The sequence below is a fragment of the Salmo salar genome, chromosome ssa23 (assembly GCF_905237065.1).
Source record: "Salmo salar chromosome ssa23, Ssal_v3.1, whole genome shotgun sequence".
NCBI classification, from domain to species: Eukaryota; Metazoa; Chordata; class Actinopteri; order Salmoniformes; family Salmonidae; genus Salmo; species Salmo salar.
In genome coordinates this window covers 43,303,208-43,326,215 of record NC_059464.1, presented here as the reverse complement: position 1 = coordinate 43,326,215, position 23,008 = coordinate 43,303,208, and the positions used below count along the sequence as shown (strand labels likewise).

At 45.7% G+C, this 23,008-nt stretch overlaps 1 protein-coding gene across 5 annotated transcripts in view; it reads left to right on the top strand.

The window, feature by feature from the left end:
- The window catches only part of LOC106584692 (zinc finger protein 609), a 215,446-nt gene that overhangs the window by 118,927 nt on the left and 73,511 nt on the right, over positions 1-23,008 (top strand). Inside the window, exon 1 of one of the 5 annotated variants that reach the window (XM_014170198.2) lies at positions 8,114-8,468. The exons of 3 other annotated variants lie outside the window; for them this stretch is intronic. Coding sequence is in view for 1 of the 2 variants with exons in the window: in XM_014170197.2 (XP_014025672.1) it covers positions 10,681-10,701 (21 nt within the window). In the remaining variant the exon portion in view is untranslated. Of the gene's footprint in view, positions 1-8,113; positions 8,469-8,816; positions 10,702-23,008 lie in introns of those variants that run through there. One more of the 5 variants, XM_014170197.2, reaches the window with a different exon arrangement.

Here is a 23,008-nt window from a genome sequence, read left to right as displayed (position 1 = left end):
AAGAAGCTCCCCTTACAGCCACCGGACTCACTCTCTCAGTCCCTTGGGTAAATGGAGACACAGTAGATAACTGATTAGAGAGGAGTGGCAGCGCTACACATTCCCCAGTCGCCATCCTCATCACTGAGTATATGAGGAGGCGGACATTTTGTGCCGTAACAACTTCGTAGTGGCTGTGAAGGTTTTGGAATGCGTAGAGCGGTTTATCCGTGGTAAGACTGCTAACACTGAAGTATAACCAAAGCCACATAAGATAATCACATATCCTCAGCTCATATGACACTTCCTTTTGTGTTTCTTCGGAAGCTAATTCGTTTAATTGATTTAACGGCACGGTCCAGTCTTGAAGTTCTTAAGTGTTTTTTTTAAGTACTAGACTACCAGTCCATATACATTCCTGACTGTTCACTCTTGGCTTGCTACGTTTCCAAGATGGCCACCGTCTGGTTACCCTTTCAGAAAATATATTGCCGTTTTAAGAAGGCGATGAGCGGTGTGGATGGTGTATGTGGGTATGTGTTGGAGAATTAGAGGAGGCTCTGTCGGCAGCCTGCCTCCCTACCTGGCTGCCTGCTTTCTTCAAGGAGGGCAACAGCCCCTCCCTACAGGGGCTTGCTGCAGAACAGGAAGTGCAAGCGAAGATGGAACCGATGCGGTCTATAAATAGCCTGGTGGTTGTAGCGTGTCCTCTCCTGGGAGGTGGCACAGGCAAGAGCGGCAGCACGTTTGCTTGATTATGCAGTTAACTTAAAACAGCTTTCGTCCTGTCGCCAGGGCCACAGGGGCCCTCCTCTGTTCTCCTGTCTTCCTCTTCCACCCCTGGGAGAGAGCGGTGACAAGAGGCTGGGGAGTTCAGTGCTGCTCAGGGCTCACCTTGAGAAAGGAGCCTTTTTATGGCTTTGGACTCAGTATGCGAGAAAACGGACTTGTTAGAGGAGAGCCGCCTGTCTGTGTGTAGTGGCTTCTCTCTGTACATGAGAAGAGCGGTATCAGCCAGCCAGCACCCTTTGGTGACCCTCCTAAAGGTAGATACAGTACACGAGGGAGTGTTTGGGGACTTTGAGCTTTGCAGAACTGAAAGGAAAGGTTATCCTTTCAGAGGACAGATAAGTGTGGGTTAGTTCCTCTATCCTTGTGTGGGACCTAAAATCCCCCAAAGTCCCCACAAGGATAGTGAAACAAGGAAAATTATCCTTAGGTGTTATTTACAGTGTTTACTGTTCTCTCCTGGAGGAGGTGTTGTTTACAGTGTTTACTGTTCTCCCCTGGAGGAGGTGTTGTTTACAGTGTTTACTGTTCTCTCCTGGAGGAGGTGTTGTTTACAGTGTTTACTGTTCTCTCATGGAGGAGGTGTTGTTTACAGTGTTTACTGTTCTCTCATGGAGGAGGTGTTGTTTACAGTGTTTACTGTTCTCTCCTGGAGGAGGTGTTGTTTACAGTGTTTACTGTTCTCTCCTGGAGGAGGTGTTGTTTACAGTGTTTACTGTTCTCTCCTGGAGGAGGTGTTATTTACAGTGTTTACTGTTCTCCCCTGGAGGAGGTGTTGTTTACAGTGTTTACTGTTCTCCCCTAGCGGAGGTGTTGTTTACAGTGTTTACTGTTCTCTCCTGGAGGAGGTGTTGTTTACAGTGTTTACTGTTCTCTCCTGGCGGAGGTGTTGTTTACAGTGTTTACTGTTCTCTCCTGGAGGAGGTGTTATTTACAGTGTTTACTGTTCTCTCCTGGAGGAGGTGTTGTTTACAGTGTTTACTGTTCTCTCCTGGAGGAGGTGTTGTTTACAGTGTTTACTGTTCTCCCATGGAGGAGGTGTTGTTTACAGTGTTTACTGTTCTCTCCTGGCGGAGGTGTTGTTTACAGTGTTTACTGTTCTCCCCTGGAGGAGGTGTTGTTTACAGTGTTTACTGTTCTCTCCTGGAGGAGGTGTTGTTTACAGTGTTTACTGTTCTCCCCTGGAGGAGGTGTTGTTTACAGTGTTTACTGTTCTCTCCTGGAGGAGGTGTTGTTTACAGTGTTTACTGTTCTCTCCTGGCGGAGGGGTTGTTTACAGTGTTTACTGTTCTCTCCTGGAGGAGGTGTTGTTTACAGTGTTTACTGTTCTCTCCTGGAGGAGGTGTTGTTTACAGTGTTTACTGTTCTCCCCTGGAGGAGGTGTTGTTTACAGTGTTTACTGTTCTCTCCTGGAGGAGGTGTTGTTTACAGTGTTTACTGTTCTCCCCTGGAGGAGGTGTTGTTTACAGTGTTTACTGTTCTCTCCTGGAGGAGGTAGTGTTTACTGTTCTCCCCTAGCGGAGGTGTTGTTTACAGTGTTTACTGTTCTCTCCTGGAGGAGGTGTTGTTTACAGTGTTTACTGTTCTCCCCTGGAGGAGGTGTTGTTTACAGTGTTTACTGTTCTCCCCTGGAGGAGGTGTTGTTTACAGTGTTTACTGTTCTCTCATGGAGGAGGTGTTGTTTACAGTGTTTACTGTTCTCTCATGGAGGAGGTGTTGTTTACAGTGTTTACTGTTCTCTCATGGAGGAGGTGTTGTTTACAGTGTTTACTGTTCTCTCCTGGAGGAGGTGTTGTTTACAGTGTTTACTGTTCTCTCCTGGAGGAGGTGTTGTTTACAGTGTTTACTGTTCTCTCCTGGAGGAGGTGTTATTTACAGTGTTTACTGTTCTCCCCTGGAGGAGGTGTTGTTTACAGTGTTTACTGTTCTCTCCTGGAGGAGGTGTTGTTTACAGTGTTTACTGTTCTCTCCTGGCGGAGGTGTTGTTTACAGTGTTTACTGTTCTCTCCTGGAGGAGGTGTTATTTACAGTGTTTACTGTTCTCTCCTGGAGGAGGTGTTGTTTACAGTGTTTACTGTTCTCTCCTGGAGGAGGTGTTGTTTACAGTGTTTACTGTTCTCCCATGGAGGAGGTGTTGTTTACAGTGTTTACTGTTCTCCCCTGGCGGAGGTGTTGTTTACAGTGTTTACTGTTCTCCCCTGGAGGAGGTGTTGTTTACAGTGTTTACTGTTCTCTCCTGGAGGAGGTGTTGTTTACAGTGTTTACTGTTCTCCCCTGGAGGAGGTGTTGTTTACAGTGTTTACTGTTCTCTCCTGGAGGAGGTGTTGTTTACAGTGTTTACTGTTCTCCCCTGGAGGAGGTGTTGTTTACAGTGTTTACTGTTCTCTCCTGGAGGAGGTAGTGTTTACTGTTCTCCCCTAGCGGAGGTGTTGTTTACAGTGTTTACTGTTCTCTCCTGGAGGAGGTGTTGTTTACAGTGTTTACTGTTCTCTCCTGGCGGAGGTGTTGTTTACAGTGTTTACTGTTCTCCCCTAGCGGAGGTGTTGTTTACAGTGTTTATTGTTCTCCCCTGGAGGAGGTGTTGTTTAGTGTTTACTGTTCTCCCCTTGAGGAGGTGTTGTTTACAGTGTTTACTGTTCTCCCCTGGAGGAGGTGTTGTTTACAGTGTTTACTGGTCTCTCCTGGAGGAGGTGTTGTTTACAGTGTTTACTGTTCTCCCCTAGCGGAGGTGTTGTTTACAGTGTTTACTGTTCTCTCCTGGAGGAGGTGTTGTTTACAGTGTTTACTGTTCTCCCCTAGCGGAGGTGTTGTTTACAGTGTTTACTGTTCTCCCCTGGAGGAGGTGTTATTTACAGTGTTTACTGTTCTCCCCTAGCGGAGGTGTTGTTTACAGTGTTTACTGTTCTCCCCTGGAGGAGGTGTTGTTTACAGTGTTTACTGTTCTCTCCTGGAGGAGGTGTTGTTTACAGTGTTTACTGTTCTCCCCTGGAGGAGGTGTTGTTTACTGTTCTCTCCTGGAGGAGGTGTTGTTTACAGTGTTTACTGTTCTCCCCTGGAGGAGGTGTTGTTTACTGTTCTCCCCTGGAGGAGGTGTTGTTTACTGTTCTCTCCTGGAGGAGGTGTTGTTTACAGTGTTTACTGTTCTCCCCTAGCGGAGGTGTTGTTTACAGTGTTTACTGTTCTCCCCTGGAGGAGGTGTTATTTACAGTGTTTACTGTTCTCTCCTGGCGGAGGTGTTGTTTACAGTGTTTACTGTTCTCCCCTTGAGGAGGTGTTGTTTACAGTGTTTACTGTTCTCTCCTGGAGGAGGTGTTGTTTACAGTGTTTACTGTTCTCCCCTGGAGGAGGTGTTGTTTACAGTGTTTACTGTTCTCTCCTGGAGGAGGTGTTGTTTACAGTGTTTACTGTTCTCTCCTGGAGGAGGTGTTGTTTACAGTGTTTACTGTTCTCCCCTGGAGGAGGTGTTGTTTAGTGTTTACTGTTCTCCCCTTGAGGAGGTGTTGTTTACAGTGTTTATTGTTCTCTCCTGGAGGAGGTGTTGTTTAGTGTTTACTGTTCTCTCCTGGCGGAGGTGTTGTTTACAGTGTTTACTGTTCTCCCCTAGCGGAGGTGTTGTTTACAGTGTTTACTGTTCTCTCCTGGAGGAGGTGTTGTTTACAGTGTTTACTGTTCTCTCCTGGCGGAGGTGTTGTTTACAGTGTTTACTGTTCTCCCCTAGCGGAGGTGTTGTTTACAGTGTTTATTGTTCTCCCCTGGAGGAGGTGTTGTTTAGTGTTTACTGTTCTCCCCTTGAGGAGGTGTTGTTTACAGTGTTTACTGTTCTCCCCTGGAGGAGGTGTTGTTTACAGTGTTTACTGGTCTCTCCTGGAGGAGGTGTTGTTTACAGTGTTTACTGTTCTCCCCTAGCGGAGGTGTTGTTTACAGTGTTTACTGTTCTCTCCTGGAGGAGGTGTTGTTTACAGTGTTTACTGTTCTCCCCTAGCGGAGGTGTTGTTTACAGTGTTTACTGTTCTCCCCTGGAGGAGGTGTTATTTACAGTGTTTACTGTTCTCCCCTAGCGGAGGTGTTGTTTACAGTGTTTACTGTTCTCCCCTGGAGGAGGTGTTGTTTACAGTGTTTACTGTTCTCTCCTGGAGGAGGTGTTGTTTACAGTGTTTACTGTTCTCCCCTGGAGGAGGTGTTGTTTACTGTTCTCTCCTGGAGGAGGTGTTGTTTACAGTGTTTACTGTTCTCCCCTGGAGGAGGTGTTGTTTACTGTTCTCTCCTGGAGGAGGTGTTGTTTACAGTGTTTACTGTTCTCCCCTAGCGGAGGTGTTGTTTACAGTGTTTACTGTTCTCCCCTGGAGGAGGTGTTATTTACAGTGTTTACTGTTCTCTCCTGGCGGAGGTGTTGTTTACAGTGTTTACTGTTCTCCCCTTGAGGAGGTGTTGTTTAGTGTTTACTGTTCTCCCCTGGAGGAGGTGTTGTTTACAGTGTTTACTGTTCTCTCCTGGAGGAGGTGTTGTTTACAGTGTTTACTGTTCTCCCCTGGAGGAGGTGTTGTTTACAGTGTTTACTGTTCTCTCCTGGAGGAGGTGTTGTTTACAGTGTTTACTGCTCTCTCCTGGAGGAGGTGTTGTTTACAGTGTTTACTGTTCTCCCCTAGCGGAGGTGTTGTTTACAGTGTTTACTGTTCTCCCCTGGAGGAGGTGTTATTTACAGTGTTTACTGTTCTCCCCTAGCGGAGGTGTTGTTTACAGTGTTTACTGTTCTCCCCTGGAGGAGGTGTTGTTTACAGTGTTTACTGTTCTCTCCTGGAGGAGGTGTTGTTTACTGTTCTCTCCTGGAGGAGGTGTTGTTTACAGTGTTTACTGTTCTCCCCTGGAGGAGGTGTTGTTTACTGTTCTCCCCTGGAGGAGGTGTTGTTTACAGTGTTTACTGTTCTCGCCTAGCGGAGGTGTTGTTTACAGTGTTTACTGTTCTCCCCTTGAGGAGGTGTTGTTTACAGTGTTTACTGTTCTCCCCTGGAGGAGGTGTTGTTTACAGTGTTTACTGTTCTCTCCTGGAGGAGGTGTTGTTTACAGTGTTTACTGTTCTCCCCTGGCGGAGGTGTTGTTTACAGTGTTTACTGTTCTCTCCTGGCGGAGGGGTTGTTTACAGTGTTTACTGTTCTCTCCTGGAGGAGGTGTTGTTTACAGTGTTTACTGTTCTCTCCTGGAGGAGGTGTTGTTTACAGTGTTTACTGTTCTCTCCTGGAGGAGGTGTTGTTTAGTGTTTACTGTTCTCTCCTGGCGGAGGTGTTGTTTACAGTGTTTATTGTTCTCCCCTGGAGGAGGTGTTGTTTAGTGTTTACTGTTCTCCCCTTGAGGAGGTGTTGTTTACAGTGTTTACTGTTCTCCCCTGGAGGAGGTGTTGTTTACAGTGTTTACTGTTCCCCCCTGGAGGAGGTGTTGTTTACAGTGTTTACTGTTCTCTCCTGGTGGAGGTGTTGTTTACAGTGTTTACTGTTCTCTCCTGGTGGAGGTGTTGTTTACAGTGTTTACTGTTCTCCCCTGGAGGAGGTGTTGTTTACAGTGTTTACTGTTCTCCCATGGAGGAGGTGTTATTTACAGTGTTTACTGTTCTCCCCTAGCGGAGGTGTTGTTTACAGTGTTTACTGTTCTCCCCTGGAGGAGGTGTTATTTACAGTGTTTACTGTTCTCTCCTGGAGGAGGTGTTGTTTACAGTGTTTACTGTTCTCCCCTGGAGGAGGTGTTGTTTACAGTGTTTACTGTTCTCTCCTGGCGGAGGTGTTGTTTACAGTGTTTACTGTTCTCTCCTGGAGGAGGTGTTGTTTACAGTATTTACTGTTCTCTCATGGAGGAGGTGTTGTTTACAGTGTTTACTGTTCTCTCCTGGAGGAGGTAGTGTTTACTGTTCTCCCCTGGAGGAGGTGTTGTTTACAGTGTTTACTCTTCTCCCCTGGCGGAGGTGTTGTTTACAGTGTTTACTGTTCTCTCCTGGAGGAGGTGTTGTTTACAGTGTTTACTGTTCTCCCCTGGAGGAGGTGTTGTTTACAGTATTTACTGTTCTCTCATGGAGGAGGTGTTGTTTACAGTGTTTACTGTTCTCTCCTGGAGGAGGTGTTGTTTACAGTGTTTACTGTTCTCCCCTAGCGGAGGTGTTGTTTACAGTGTTTACTGTTCTCTCCTGGAGGAGGTGTTGTTTACAGTGTTTACTGTTCTCTCCTGGAGGAGGTGTTGTTTACAGTGTTTACTGTTCTCCCCTAGCGGAGGTGTTATTTACAGTGTTTACTGTTCTCTCCTGGAGGAGGTGTTGTTTACTGTTCTCTCCTGGAGGTGGTGTTGTTTACAGTGTTTACTGTTCTCTCCTGGAGGAGGTGTTGTTTACAGTGTTTACTGTTCTCCCCTGGAGGAGGTGTTGTTTACAGTGTTTACTGTTCTCTCCTGGAGGAGGTGTTGTTTACAGTGTTTACTGTTCTCTCCTGGAGGAGGTGTTGTTTACAGTGTTTACTGTTCTCTCATGGAGGAGGTGTTGTTTACAGTGTTTACTGTTCTCTCCTGGAGGAGGTGTTGTTTAGTGTTTACTGTTCTCCCCTAGCGGAGGTGTTGTTTACTGTTCTCTCCTGGAGGAGGTGTTGTTTACAGTGTTTACTGTTCTCTCCTGGAGGAGGTGTTGTTTACAGTGTTTACTGTTCTCCCCTGGAGGAGGTGTTGTTTACAGTGTTTACTGTTCTCTCCTGGAGGAGGTGTTGTTTACAGTGTTTACTGTTCTCTCCTGGCGGAGGTGTTGTTTACTGTTCTCTCCTGGAGGAGGTGTTGTTTACAGTGTTTACTGTTCTCTCCTAGAGGAGGTGTTGTTTACAGTGTTTACTGTTCTCTCCTAGAGGAGGTGTTGGGCTCAGCAGACTGTCTCGGGCTCAGGGCTCAGCAGTCTGTCTCGGGCTCAGCAGTCTGTCTCGGGCTTAGGGCTCAGCAGTCTGTCTCGGGCTCAGCAGTCTGTCTCGGGCTCAGCAGTCTGTCTCGGGCTTAGGGCTCAGCAGTCTGTCTCGGGCTCAGCAGTCTGTCTCGGGCTCAGGGCTCAGCAGTCTGTCTCAGGCTCAGCAGTCTGTCTCGGGGACTGCAGAGATAAAGGCATGACTAAGCAGTGGGGAGAGGAGAGATGTACTGGCTCTGCGCTGCTTATCTGGATCTTTGTGCTGCCCGGCGGAGGCCCGGTCATCCATCTGACTGAGCTCTCCAGTGGGTGACCTTGACAAGAGTGTGGATTATTATTGTAATACATACCGCTCTGTGGAATGGCCAGAGGGAGGGGAGGAGAAGGCGGGAAGAAGAGAGAGAGAGAGAGAGGGAAGGAGAGTGATGGGAGGGCGCAAGGGGGATTTCCGGTATTTTCCACTGCACAGATGGGATTTTGTTGGAGCATGTAGTGAGAAGACGGGTCAGGTGAGAGCAGCAGCTTGATCTCTCAGTTGGGTGTCCCCGGAACTGTTTACTACAACTTCACCACAGTGGCAGCCATGTTGTTTTCCTCAGTCTACTCGTCTACCGTTTGGATTTGTTCAAGGGAAGCCTGGGAGTTGTGTTGTAGGATGGGGCTTGACTGAGGCACTGTGTGTGTGCTGACATTCCTTTGGCTTAACTCCCCGGCAACAGAGCTAACAACCTTTTTCTTTAAGTTGATTTTTTTAACATCAAGAATCTCCAAGCTTTCTCAAAATGTAAGTGCTGTGTTGTTTTTGCTACTCTAGGAAAAAAGGATTTTGTACAGTTACAGAGGTTGGATTTACAGATGAGTGAAAGTACACCCAGGGTGTGTGTAGAGAATAAGCTCAGACTTTCCTATGCGGAAGGCTTGACCAGTTTTGGTGGGTTGCTGGGGGAGGGGTGGGGCTTCGCATTTTGGTCTCCTCCCATTACCTCCTGAAACACAAAAGCAGGCGGAGTCCCCAAGCCAGCCAATCCCCATCAGAAGAGTTGACGGGGGGGAGGGGCAGAGCAGATGAGCCAAGCGAGGGGAGAAGGCTATCAGCTAGGTGTGAGACCAGAGAATACAGAAAACACCTGCTGGCCAGCCAGTCCACACAGGAAGCTACTGCTGCAGTCAACCGTGTCCCTGTCCTTTAATACACTGAGCTGCCACTTACTCTCAGATAGCAGCACGTTCTCAATCAGCTGTCCTTCAGAGGAAGGAGACGGGCAAGTGGGAGGAAGAAGGGGTGTAGATTTAAAAGAAAATATGTAGTCAGAGTCAGTGTACACAAAGCCATGATTACACTTCCGTGTGGACAGAATAGACGCTAAGCCATCCGTCAAACTCTTGTGCAGTTATCAGGTGATCTAAGGTCTTTTTCAGCTTGCTCTGCTACCTTCTGGTTTCATGCACGCTCCTGACCCTGAATACTGATTAGCCGGGAGGCTTTTTTCTCTCTCTCTCTCGTTCTCTCGCTCTCCGCGAAACACTATCTTGATTGTTATGCCGTCTGTAGAAAAGCTTTTCCTCCCTGCTGTCTCTGGTGTAAAGGTCATATTACACCCAGCAGTCCTGGCTGTGTTGTCAGGGAACACAAATACTTCTTAGTGGGTTAACGCTCTCTCTCTCTCGCTCGCTCGCTCTCTCTCTGATTGTCCTTTTTCATGCATGGGCTAAACAGTCATTGGAGGTGGAGCTGGCAGCGATCCATCAAGGCTGAAACTAGGGCAAGCAGAGGGAAATGTAACCTAAACTCCAGGCTGAACCAAAGAGCACAGCCTCCCAGTGACTAGAGGAGAACTATCTTTTGTAGTCTCGGCGGACTAGCTCGTGACTGCCCTGCTGCACACACAACACAGCGCCTTATCCGCTGTGTTTTTAAACGGGCAGAATGTAGGCGTCTGGGTCCTGCAACACAGCTGTTTAACTCAGGCCTGAGAGCGTTAAATTGAGGCTTTGCTTCCATTTCCTGTTTTTATTTATTTTTTCTGCCTACCTCAACTGCTTGGGAAACACATTCGTAAAAGCACACTCATAATCGGGCAACCTGTGCTGTGCTCCGCTGCCTGAGCTTTGACCTCTGAACAGAGCCCATTGTTGTCTGACGTCGGTTAGCGGAGTGTGCCTGTCGGCAGTGGCCATTCATGATGCCTCAACCCACAGAGACGAGGCTAGAAGACGCCTGACCACAGAGAGTCTAACATTCATGATACCTCAACCCACAGAGACGAGGCTGGAAGACGCCTGACCACAGAGAGTCTAACATTCATGATACCTCAACCCACAGAGACGAGGCTAGAAGACGCCTGACCACAGAGAGTCTAACATTCATGATGCCTCAACCCACAGAGACGAGGCTAGAAGACGCCTGACCACAGAGAGTCTAACATTCATGATACCTCAACCCACAGAGACGAGGCTAGAAGACGCCTGACCACAGAGAGTCTAACATTCATGATACCTCAACCCACAGAGACGAGGCTAGAAGACGCCTGACCACAGAGAGTCTAACATTCATGATGCCTCAACCCACAGAGACGAGGCTAGAAGACGCCTGACCACAGAGAGTCTAACATTCATGATGCCTCAACCCACAGAGACGAGGCTAGAAGACGCCTGACCACAGAGAGTCTAACATTCATGATACCTCAACCCACAGAGACGAGGCTAGAAGACGCCTGACCACAGAGAGTCTAACATTCATGATGCCTCAACCCACAGAGACGAGGCTAGAAGACGCCTGACCACAGAGAGTCTAACATTCATGATACCTCAACCCACAGAGACGAGGCTAGAAGACGCCTGACCACAGAGAGTCTAACATTCATGATACCTCAACCCACAGAGACGAGGCTAGAAGACGCCTGACCACAGAGAGTCTAACATTCATGATACCTCAACCCACAGAGACGAGGCTAGAAGACGCCTGACCACAGAGAGACAACCCGAGAGTAGCTGAAATGGACGACGTAGAGATGCAGGTAGCTTGATACGGTTTAGTGTAATAGAACAAACGATAGCTGTTGTAATGACTCCCTAGCCGCAGTGACAAGAACGGTTTAATTGCATCCAGGCTGGCATTGTCTCACTAACAAGCTGCTGCTTCAGACTGTTTTGTTGAACTAGTAGTTGGCAGTGTGACCTATAATTGACAGTGGTTTTCTTTCAGCCACTGGCTATAGCTCAACGTTTTAACAATGCTCTCTCTTTCTCTCACCTCTGTGTTGTCATGTGCCTCCTACTCAGTCAAGGCCTCTGCTGATTTGTTGATACCAGGCTATTGGTTGCTTTCAAAATGCAGGTGGCATTGGGGTTACCACCACTCTTCACTTCCTCTCTCACACTCACTCACACACCAACAATTGAATTGTCATCGCCACTGACAGTAGATACAGGCATCTCTTTTGTTAAGCTTCTTCTGTGGCAGCAGGACTCAGTGAATGGCTTAATAAGGTAAGGCCTTCTGTGGCAGCAGGACCCAGTGAATGGCTTAATAAGGTAAGGCTTTCTGTGGCAGCAGGACCCAGTGAATGGCTTAATAAGGTAAGGCCTTCTGTGGCAGCAGGACCCAGTGAATGGCTTAATAAGGTAAGGCCTTCTGTGGCAGCAGGACCCAGTGAATGGCTTAATAAGGTAAGGCCTTCTGTGGCAGCAGGACCCAGTGAATGGCTTAATAAGGTAAGGCCTTCTGTGGCAGCAGGACCCAGTGAATGGCTTAATAAGGTAAGGCCTTCTGTGGCAGCAGGACCAAGGGAATTGCCTCTTAAGGTAAGGCCTGATTTCGTTTATCATAGGATCATAGCCAATGTCAAATTAGCCTCTTTATTGAAAACATTTTCATTTTGTCTGACTTAGTTTCCCTTTCACAAGGGCTGCTTGATTGAAAAGGCTGGAGACTTTAATTGCGTTTCATTGAGTTGGCTACAGTTTTCATTGAGTTGGCTGCAGTGGCCTAGCAGTTTTCTTTGAGTTGGCTGCAGTAGCATAAACAGTTTTTGTTGCGTTGGCCACAGTAGCCTAGCAGTTTTTGTTGCGTTGGCTACAGTAGCCTAGCAGTTTTTGTTGCGTTGGCTATAGTAGCCTAGCAGTTTTTGTTGCGTTGGCTACAGTAGCCTAGCAGTTTTTGTTGCGTTGGCTACAGTAGCCTAGCAGTTTTTGTTGCGTTGGCTACAGTAGCCTAGCAGTTTTTGTTGCGTTGGCTGCAGTAGCCTAGCAGTTTTTGTTGCGTTGGCTACAGTAGCCTAGCAGTTTTTGTTGCGTTGGCTACAGTAGCCTAGCAGTTTTCGTTCCGTTGGCTACAGTAGCCTAGCAGTTTTTGTTGAGTTGGCTACAGTAGAATAGCAGTTATATTTTTGTTTCACTTCCTCATTGATGTTGGTAGGATGTGAGAGAACTTGGCGGAGAGTCTCTTTCCTCTTAGCAACAGGTGAATAGCTGTCTGAGGCTGTTGCTAAGGGCCGGGAGATGAGGGCCGTGGTCCTCTGAGCTGTCTGCCTCAATATGCCTCTCCCTTGAGGGGTAAACCCCTCTCTCCTCACTTACAATAAAATGCGTCACTGAAGAATACCACTGTTCTTTCTGGTGATAGCTTAGTCATTGAACATGCAACTTGGTCCAGTGGTACATATGCATAGTAGAAAAAATCATTTTGTACGTTAGAAGCTGTACTTGATAGCAAGGTATTCAGAATCTGACTTCTATTGTGTTACCGTTACTATTTTGGACTCCCGAGTGGCGCAGCGGTCTAAAGCACTGGATCTCAGTGATAGAGGCATCACTACAGACCCTGGTTCGATTCCAGGCTGTATCACAACCGGCCGTGATTGGGAGTCCCATAGGGCGGCGCACAATTGGCCCAGCGTCGTTAGGGTTTGGCCGGGGTAGGCCGTCATTATAAATAAGAATGTGTTCTTAAACTGACTTGCCTAGTTAAATAAAGGTTAAATAAAATAAAATTGTAATTTGTTTCTGTCATACTCTTGTCAGACTAGGCTCTCTGAGTTGAGTCAGTAATGGTTAAAGGGTCAATCAGCAGTTGCTACATGTATTTTTGGGATTTAAATGATATGTAGGACTATTCATTTTGATTGTTGAAGAATATAACTTATAAATGCCCTCTTGCGCTAAGTTCAGCTGTTGTATCCCATCAGAACCCAAAATATAAGCTTGTTTTACTGGTGGGGAGAATACTTTGTTTTTGTTTCAAGTGCTTATTGACACTTTTATGGGTGTTGAAGTGGGTGTTGGTGCCATAGAATTAGGCCTTAGAATACTATAATACAGATTTGTAATTGAATAGGATTTCTATGGTTGACTCTGTCAGTGTAGGAGATGGTGTGATTGAATTAGCCGGGGGCGTAGCTCATGCTGTTGACTAGCAGGATGCTCTGCATGTGAACTGTAGAACAAAGATTTCTTTGGTGGCCTGGGCTGCACAAACCTGTCAGCCATTTCCGCCCGCAATTCTCACCTGTTACTTTCTGTGGTGTGTCTGCTTTTCCCACACTCGTACACTAAACACCAACTGATCATTACCTCACACAAGGCCTAGCCAATACAAACCTTATATGGGATTTTAAAGAAGTGGTTGTCGAACAAATGGGTCTCTAGGTCTTTTGTGGATAATGTTAACTAGGTTTCTGTTAAACCGTAACTTTTTAAACGTGGCAGTCTCTCTGAGCTCTGTCTGCAGCCCCCGCTGTTGGGCGGCAGGTAGCCTAGTGGTTAGAGCGTTGGACTAGTAACCGAAAGGTTTCAAGATCGAATCCCCGAGCTGACAACGTAAAAATCTGTTGTTCTGTCCCTGAACTAGGCAGTTAACCCACTGTTCCCCGGTAGGCCGTCATTGAAAATAAGAATTTGTTCTGAACTGTCTTGCCTAGTTTAATAAAGGTAAAATAAAATAAGTCACTTTCATTATCAGTTACATAGTGCCCGAGAACATTGTACCTATGAAACATGTCAGTTTGTTTACAGTTATCTGCAAGTGGAAGGATAGAAAAACCATCTAAGGCCTGTTGTGTATAATTGTGGGATGCATGTTTGAAGAGGCTGCATACTTTTAGCTGGCAAGCATCGTCTTCTTTTAAATATGTTTTTCAGTCCTCTGGAATAAACTGCCTCCTCTGTGAATCTAGGTTACAAGGGGGGGAGGGCCCAGTGTAGCCAAGCTTGGTTTAGTCAGCGACGCTATTAATGTGGTGTTGTCTTTCTGTTGTTTTCTATCGCTCTCTATCTTCTCTCTCACACTCAATCTCTCTCTCTCCTGTCCCCCCATTTTTTTTTTTTTTCCTGTTTGGTTTGGTTTTGAAAGTGCTTTTAGGCTTGTTCCGTGTGAGCCTGGGGAGGTGGGAAGCCTTGGAACATCGGTTGAGAGCAGAGGTGTCGTGCCTCCTTCAGAATGATTCTCTATATATTTTGTAGTACTACTAGCCACCTAGCTATGTTATGAATTTGGCTTTAAGCCTCCAGTGTGGTCACCAGAGTCTTCCAGGACCCAGGAAAACTCAAATTACAGGCAGCTTTGGGTTTCCATCAATCAGATTCTCAATCCTTCTCTAATTATAGGCAAAGGCAGTAAGTGCCCGATTTGTTTTACAGCCCCCGTGGGTATGGCCTTGTTGAGAATGTTCTGGTCTGGTGCCGGCTGGAGCTCAACATAAACCGTGTAACCACTCACAACCATAACAGACTGCTCATTCCACTTTTGTGCCCAGACTGGTTGGGAAAGTAGTAGGTTTTAACAGATCATTGTCTAGGCTATTGACCATATTGATTCTTCTATTGACTCTTCTTATCGGAGGATCAATGGCGGTGCACAGTATTGACTGTTGTGTAGGTTACTTCTTCTCGTAATGTTCTATGGTCAAAGTCTGTTTTAAACATTGAAACTAACATCATAGTGTGTCCAGTCTGTCCTGTCCACATCTCTGGATTGTGAGTTTGTCAAATGTTATTTTTGAGTCCAGTTGATTGGCTGTGTGTGAATAGTGTCCAATAGGAGCTGTGTCAGGTCTAGTCCTTTCATCTGCCCTCTGAGTGCATGACTCATTACTTCTCCCCCATTGGAGCAATGTTCCCTCTAAATGTTTACGGCACTGAGCAAATTTCAGGTCTTCTGAGTGCAAACGTGAACGTTGTGAAAATTCTGTGCAACTTCCAGCATGCGTTTACTGTGAACACTGAGGCTGTAGCCGCTTTAAGTTACAGTTTTACTGTGAACACTGAGGCTGTACTTGCTTTAAGTTAGTTTTACTGTGAACACTGAGGCTGTAGCCGCTTTAAGATACAGTTTTACTGTGAACACTGAGGCTGTACTTGCTTTAAGTTACAGTTTTACTGTGAACACTGAGGCTGTAGCCGCTTTAAGATACAGTTTTACTGTGAACACTGAGGCTGTACTTGCTTTAAGTTACAGTTTTACTGTGAACACTGAGGCTGTAGCTGCTTTAAGTTACAGTTTTACTGTGAACACTGAGGCTGTAGCCGCTTTAAGTTACAGTTTTACTGTCAACACTGAGGCTGTAGCCGCTTTAAGTTACAGTTTTACTGTGAACACTGAGGCTGTACCTGCTTTAAGTTACAGTTTTACTGTCAACACTGAGGCTGTACCTGCTTTAAGTTACAGTTTTAAACAGTGGCCAAGTAGGTTACTGTGGATATTTGTTCATAATGTAGGCCTACCAGAGTGGTCTACCATCAAAAACAATGGAGAAAATGCATCCCATAACATTTTAACATGGAAATAGCTGTTCTATCATTCAGCCTACAGTATCAGCCAATGTGTGGTGTTCAATGCAGCCCTACATTCCATGAGACTTCTGAAAAAATATGCAGGTCTTAACATGAACCTGTTTATCCACTGAGATGGCCGCCGTTTTACGGTCTCCTTACCAATTGTGCTATTATGTGTTTTTTTTGCGATATTTGTAACTTATTTTGTACATAATGTTTCTGCAACCGTATCTTACGGCAGAAAAGAGCTTCTGGATATCAGGACAGCGATCACTCACCTCGGATTAGACAAAGATCTTTTCTACAAGAACAACAACAACAAGCAGGACTCACACGATATTCTCCAAACACCCCACAGGACAGACATCCCAATTATTCGCAAAAGGAAGCAACGCAGAGGACGAAGAGCCGGATGCCTCGTCAGGACCCGGAGAAGGCGAGTAGGAAAGCTGCCGTTACCGTCAATATTACTCGCCAACGTGCAATCATTGGACAATAAACTAGACGAGGTACGATCACGAATATCCTATCAACGGGACACCAAAAACTGTAATATCCTATGTTTCACGGAATCGTGGCTGAATGACGACATTGATATTGAGCTAGCTGGATATACACTGCACCAGCAGGATAGAACAGCACACTCCGGTAAGACAAGGGGGGCGGTCTGTGCATATTTGTAAACAACAGCTGGTGCACGAAATCTAAGGAAGTCTCTAGATTTTGCTCGCCTGAAGTAGAGTATATTGTGATAATTCAGGACACACTACTTGCCTAGAGAGTTCTCAGCTATACTTTTCGTGGCTGTTTATTTACCACCACAGACAGATGCTGGCACTGAGATCGCACTCAGTCAGCTGTATAAGCAAATATGAAACCACTCAACCAGAGGCGGCGCTCCTAGTGGCCGGAGACTTTAATGCAGGGAAACTTAAATCAGTTCTACCAAATCTCTATCAACATGTTAAATGTGCAACCAGAGGGAAAAAAATTCTAGATCACCTGTACTGGACACTGTGTACACTCTACACACAGAGATGCGTACAAAGCTCTCCCTCACCCTCCATTTGGTAAATCCAACCACAACTCTATCCTCCTGATTCCTGCTTACAAGCAAAAATTAAAGCAGGAAGCACCAGTGACTCGGTCTATAAAAAAAATGGTCAGATGAAGCAGATGCTAAACTACAGGACTGTTTTGCTATCACAGACTGGAACATGTTCCGGGATTCTTCCGATGACATTGAGGAATACACCACATCAGTCACTAGCTTTATCAATAAGTGCATTGAGGACGTCGTTCCCACAGTGACTGTACGTACATACCCCAACCAGAAGCCATGGATTACAGGCAACATTCGCACTGAGCTAAAGGATAGAGCTGCCGCTTTCAAGGTGTGGGATTCTAACCCGGAAGCTTACAAGAAATCCCGCTATGCCCTGCGACGAACCATCAAACAGGCAAAGTGTCAATACAGGGCTAAGATTGAATCATACTACACCGGCTCCAACACTCGTCGGATGTGGCAGGGCTTGCAAACTATTAGACTGCAAAGGGAAGCACAGCCGCGAGCTGCCCAGTGACACGAGCCTACCAGACGAGCTAAATCACTTCTATGCTCGCTTCGAGGCAAGCAACACTGAGGCATGCATGAGCGCATCAGCTGTTCCGGACGACTGTGTGATCACGCTCTCCGTAGCCGACGTGAGTAAGACCTTTAAACAGGTCAACATACACAAGGCTGCGGGGCCTGACGGATTACCAGGACGTGTGCTCCGGGCATGTGCTGTCCAACTGGCAGGTGTCTTCACTGACATTTTCAACATGTCCCTGATTGAGTCTGTAATACCAACATGCTTCAAGCAGACCACCATCATAGTCCCTGTGCCCAAGAACACAAAGGCAACCTGCCTAAATGACTACAGACCCGTAGCACTCATGTCCGTAGCCATGAAGTGCTTTGAAAGGCTGGTAATGGCTCACATCAACACCATTATCCCAGAAACCCTAGACCCACTCCAATTTGCCCAAACAGATCCACATATGATGCAATCTCTATTGCACTCCACACTGCCCTTTCCCACCTGGACAAAAGGAACACCTATGTGAGAATGCTATTCATTGACTACAGCTCAGCGTTCAACACCATAGTACCCTCAAAGCTCATCACTAAGCTAAGGAACCGGGGACTAAACACCTCCCTCTGCAACTGGGTCCTGGACTTCCTGACGGGCCGCCCCCAGATGGTAAGGGTAGGTAGCAACACATCTGCCACGCTGATCCTCAACACTGGAGCTCCCCAGGGGTGCGTGCTCAGTCCCCTCGTGTACTCCCTGTTCACCCACGACTGCATGGCCAGGCACGAGTCCAACACCATCATTAAGTTTGCTGACGACACAACAGTGGTAGGCCTGATCAACGACGAGACAGCCTATAGGGAGGAAGTCAAAGACCTGGCTGGGTGGTGCCAGAATAACAAGCTATCCCTCAACGTAACCAAGACTAAGGAGATGATTGTGGACTACAGGAAAAGGAGCACCGAGCATGCCCCCATTCTCATCGACGGGGCTGTAGTGGAGTAGGTTGAGAGCTTCAAGTTCCTTGGTGTCCACATCAACAACAAACTAGAATGATCCAAACACACCAAGACAGTCGTGAAGAGGGCACGACAAAGCCTATTCCCCCTCAGGAAACTAAAAAGATTTGGCATGGTTCCTGAGATCCTCAAAAGGTTCTACAGCTGCAACATCGAGAGGATCCTGACTGGTTGCATCACTGCCTGGTACGGCAACTGCTCGGCCTCCGAACGCAAGGCACCACAGAGGGTAGTGCGTACGGCCCAGTACAAAACTGGGGCCAAGCTTCCTGCCATCCAGGACCTCTATACCAGGCGGTGTCAGAGGAAGGCCCTAAAAATTGTCAAAGACCCCAGCCACAGACTGTTCTCTCTACTACCGCATGGCAAGCGGTACCAGAGTGCCAGGTCTAGGACAGAAAGGCTTCTCAGTTTTTACCCCCAAGCCATAAGACTCCTGAACAGGTAACCAAATGGTTACCCGGACTATTTGCATTGTGTGCCCCCCCCAACCCCTCTTTTACGCTGCTGCTAATCTCTGTTTATCTTATATGCATAGTCACTTTAACTATACATTCATGTACATACTACCTCAATTGGCCCGACCAACCAGTGCTCCCGCAAATTGGCTAACCGGGCTATCTGCATTGTCCCACCACCCGCCAACCCCCTCTTTTTATGCTACTGCTACTCTCTGTTCATCATATATACATAGTCACTTTAACCATACCTACATGTACATACTACCTCAATAAGCTTGACTAACTGGTGTCTGTATATTGCCATGCTACTCTTATTTTCAAATGTCTTTTTACTGTTGTTTTATTTCTTTACTTACACACACACACACACACACACACCTTTTTTTTCCCGCACTATTGGTTAGAGCCTGTAAGTAAGCATTTCACTGTAAGGTCTACACCTGTTGTATTTGGCGCATGTGACAAATAAACTACTTTGATTTGATTTAAAAATCCAAGAAACCACTTTACAAAATAAAATGCGTAATTATTCCCATACCATTTATTACAGAGAATCAGACAAATTATGCTACCCTCTGCCTATTCACTTCTTATCTTACTCAAGCCAGTCTCAAAATACATCAGTCCCTTTAAGATGAGAAAGGTGTTTACCTGACTCGCTTTTCAAAGATGTCTAGAAATGTACACGTTTTGTGCTCTTGTAAGAAGCAATCACTCCACTATTGCTGACTACAAATTATCTACAACGGAGCTAATAACTCACTAACTGGCAAAGGATATAAACAACATGTGGCTACATGCAGCTCTCAAAACAAGCGCATCTACTCACGACCGCTCATGCTGTAAACACAGTCCAGTTCAATGTAAATGGCACAGATCCATATATGGCAGTAGTCTATTTGCATATACGCCTACCGCAGGTCTGATTTGGTTATGCCACACCGGTCTGTGTAGAGTACGGCTGAGTCTTGCGCCATAGAATCCTACTCTGCGTTCTGCCTACAACAACATTTCTTGCATAGTTTGTTTCGTTATGTTGCATCGAAAGTGGCTAATATTGTGTTGATTCGATCACAGTTGCCACAGTAAAGGGAAACGTTGATAGTGTTAACTAACAGGGAAAACTCTAGAAAGTTGAACTTCAAATTCATGCTTCTCTTCGTGGGCTGATATCTGTTCTGCGCTCTGGGTGGCAGTCCCTGGGGAACATTGCTGTTGGGTAATGGGCACAGATTTATACAGTATCGCCACAGCACAGTGATTAATTGCCCTGTGTCCTGCAACGGAGAGCGTCTATGTAAAATGGGAGCCCCCTGATTCGTACTATGGCACTGCTAGCGCAAACATTGGCTGTGAATAAATTGTCTCCCTTTGATGTGGATAAAATGATGTAACCTACATTTATGTTTGACATGCACAGCACGAACATATTCTAGATTTCAAATCAACTGTTATTTGCCACATGCGCCGAATACACACAGGTGTAGACCTTACCATGAAATGCTTACATACAAGCCCTTAACCAACAATGCAGTTCAAGAAATAGAGGTAAGAAAATATTTACTAAATAAAATAAAAAAATAAAAAAAGTAACACAAAATTACATAACAATAACAACGCTATACAGAACAATAACGGGGTACCGGTACCGAGTCAATGTGCAGGGGTACAGGTTAGTCGAAGTAATTTGTAGAAGCTGTTAAGGAGCGTTTTGGTCCTAGATTTGGCGCTCCGGTACCGCTTGCCCTGTGTTAGCATAGAGAACGGTCTATGACTTGGGTGACTGGAGTCTTTGACCATTTTTTTGGGGGCCTTCCTCTTAGCATGGTGTTCCACGTCCCTGGTTTTAGTTCAAAGGTGTACTTTAGGCAACACAGCTAAAGCCAATTGACACACTGTGTTACCCAGGACATCTGCTAAGCCAATACACCCTCAGTAATGCCATTAGGTGAACCACTTATGGCTGCTAGTGTGAAAGTGTTTTGGTTTTATGACCAGAAGACATAGTCCTGCTCTTTTTTACATTTATATATTTTTTACATTTTAAATTTGAGTCTTAAACATGTTTGAGAAGTCTGGCTTTTTCTGCCATTTGTTCCAGAAAAGGAAACATTATCAAGCCTTTGATCTGCATCAAAGTGGTGAATGCCGTTTGGGGATGTTGAGAGCACAAGGATCTTTTGAGTCATCTTCTCTGAATTGCCTCAACTTTAAGTCCTCAGTTCCTGCTTGTTTGCATAGTTGGGATTAGAGCTCCTAACCTGAAAGGCTGCTTAGAGGTCGTCTAAACATAGCGTGAGATTAGTTAAACTGTGTCCACACCAACAGGGTTAAGTTGAAAGGTCACGAGTGATTGATGGAAGATGGACTTTGCTCCGCTCAGTTCAACGCCACGCTATTTCTGCGCCATTGGAGAGATTAAGGAAGGTGTCTCTTTTCAGTCATTAGTGTTGGCGTTTCAAATACTCTCCTCAAGAAGAAGAAAAGGGAAGATCCTTAAAATAGATTACTGTCGTTGTTAGCATTCAGGTAGTCATGTGAATAGATTACTGTCGTTGTTAGCATTCAGGTAGTCATGTGAATAGATTACCGTCGTTGGGTTAGCATTCAGGTAGTCATGTGAATAGATTACTGTGGATTGGGTTAGTATTCAGGTAGTCATGTGAGTAGATTACCGTCGTTGGGTTAGTATTCAGGTAGTCATGTGAGTAGATTACCGTCGTTGGGTTAGCATTCAGGTAGTCATGTGAATAGATTACCGTCGTTGGGTTAGCATTCAGGTAGTCATGTGAATAGATTACCGTCGTTGGGTTAGTATTCAGGTAGTCATGTGAATAGATTACTGTGGATTGGGTTAGTATTCAGGTAGTCATGTGAATAGATTACCGTCGTTGGGTTAGCATTCAGGTAGTCATGTGAATAGATTACTGTGGATTGGGTTAGCATTCAGGTAGTCATGTGAGTAGATTACCGTCGTTGGGTTAGCATTCAGGTAGTCATGTGAATAGATTACCGTTGTTGGGTTAGCATTCAGGTGTGGTCATGTGAATAGATTACCGTCGTTGGGTTAGCATTCAGGTAGTCATGTGAATAGATTAATGTCATTGGGTTAGCATTCAGGTAGTCATGTGAATAGATTACCGTCGTTGGGTTAGCATTCAGGTAGTCATGTGAGTAGATTACTGTGGATTGGGTTAGCATTCAGGTAGTCATGTGAGTAGATTACTGTGGATTGGGTTAGCATTCAGGTAGTCATGTGAGTAGATTACTGTGGATTGGGTTAGCATTCAGGTAGTCATGTGAGTAGATTACTGTGGATTGGGTTAGCATTCAGGTAGTCATGTGAGTAGATTACTGTGGATTGGGTTAGCATTCAGGTAGTCATGTGAGTAGATTACTGTGGATTGGGTTAGCATTCAGGTAGTCATGTGAATAGATTACCGTCGTTGGGTTAGCATTCAGGTAGTCATGTGAGTAGATTACTGTGGATTGGGTTAGCATTCAGGTAGTCATGTGAGTAGATTACTGTGGATTGGGTTAGCATTCAGGTAGTCATGTGAGTAGATTACTGTGGATTGGGTTAGCATTCAGGTAGTCATGTGAGTAGATTACTGTGGATTGGGTTAGCATTCAGGTAGTCATGTGAATAGATTACCGTCGTTGGGTTAGCATTCAGGTAGTCATGTGAATAGATTACCGTCGTTGGGTTAGCATTCAGGTAGTCATGTGAATAGATTACCGTCGTTGGGTTAGCATTCAGGTAGTCATGTGAATAGATTACTGTGGATTGGGTTAGCATTCAGGTAGTCATGTGAATAGATTACTGTGGATTGGGTTAGCATTCAGGTAGTCATGTGAATAGATTACTGTGGATTGGGTTAGCATTCAGGTAGTCATGTGAGTAGATTACTGTGGATTGGGTTAGCATTCAGGTAGTCATGTGAGTAGATTACTGTGGATTGGGTTAGCATTCAGGTAGTCATGTGAGTAGATTACTGTGGATTGGGTTAGCATTCAGGTAGTCATGTGAGTAGATTACTGTGGATTGGGTTAGCATTCAGGTAGTCATGTGAGTAGATTACTGTGGATTGGGTTAGCATTCAGGTAGTCATGTGAGTAGATTACCGTCGTTGGGTTAGTATTCAGGTAGTCATGTGAGTAGATTACCGTCGTTGGGTTAGTATTCAGGTAGTCATGTGAATAGATTACCGTCGTTGGGTTAGCATTCAGATAGTCATGTGAATAGATTACTGTGGATTGGGTTAGCATTCAGGTAGTCATGTGAGTAGATTACTGTGGATTGGGTTAGCATTCAGGTAGTCATGTGAATAGATTACTGTGGATTGGGTTAGCATTCAGGTAGTCATGTGAGTAGATTACTGTGGATTGGGTTAGCATTCAGGTAGTCATGTGAGTAGATTACCGTCGTTGGGTTAGTATTCAGGTAGTCATGTGAGTAGATTACCGTCGTTGGGTTAGTATTCAGGTAGTCATGTG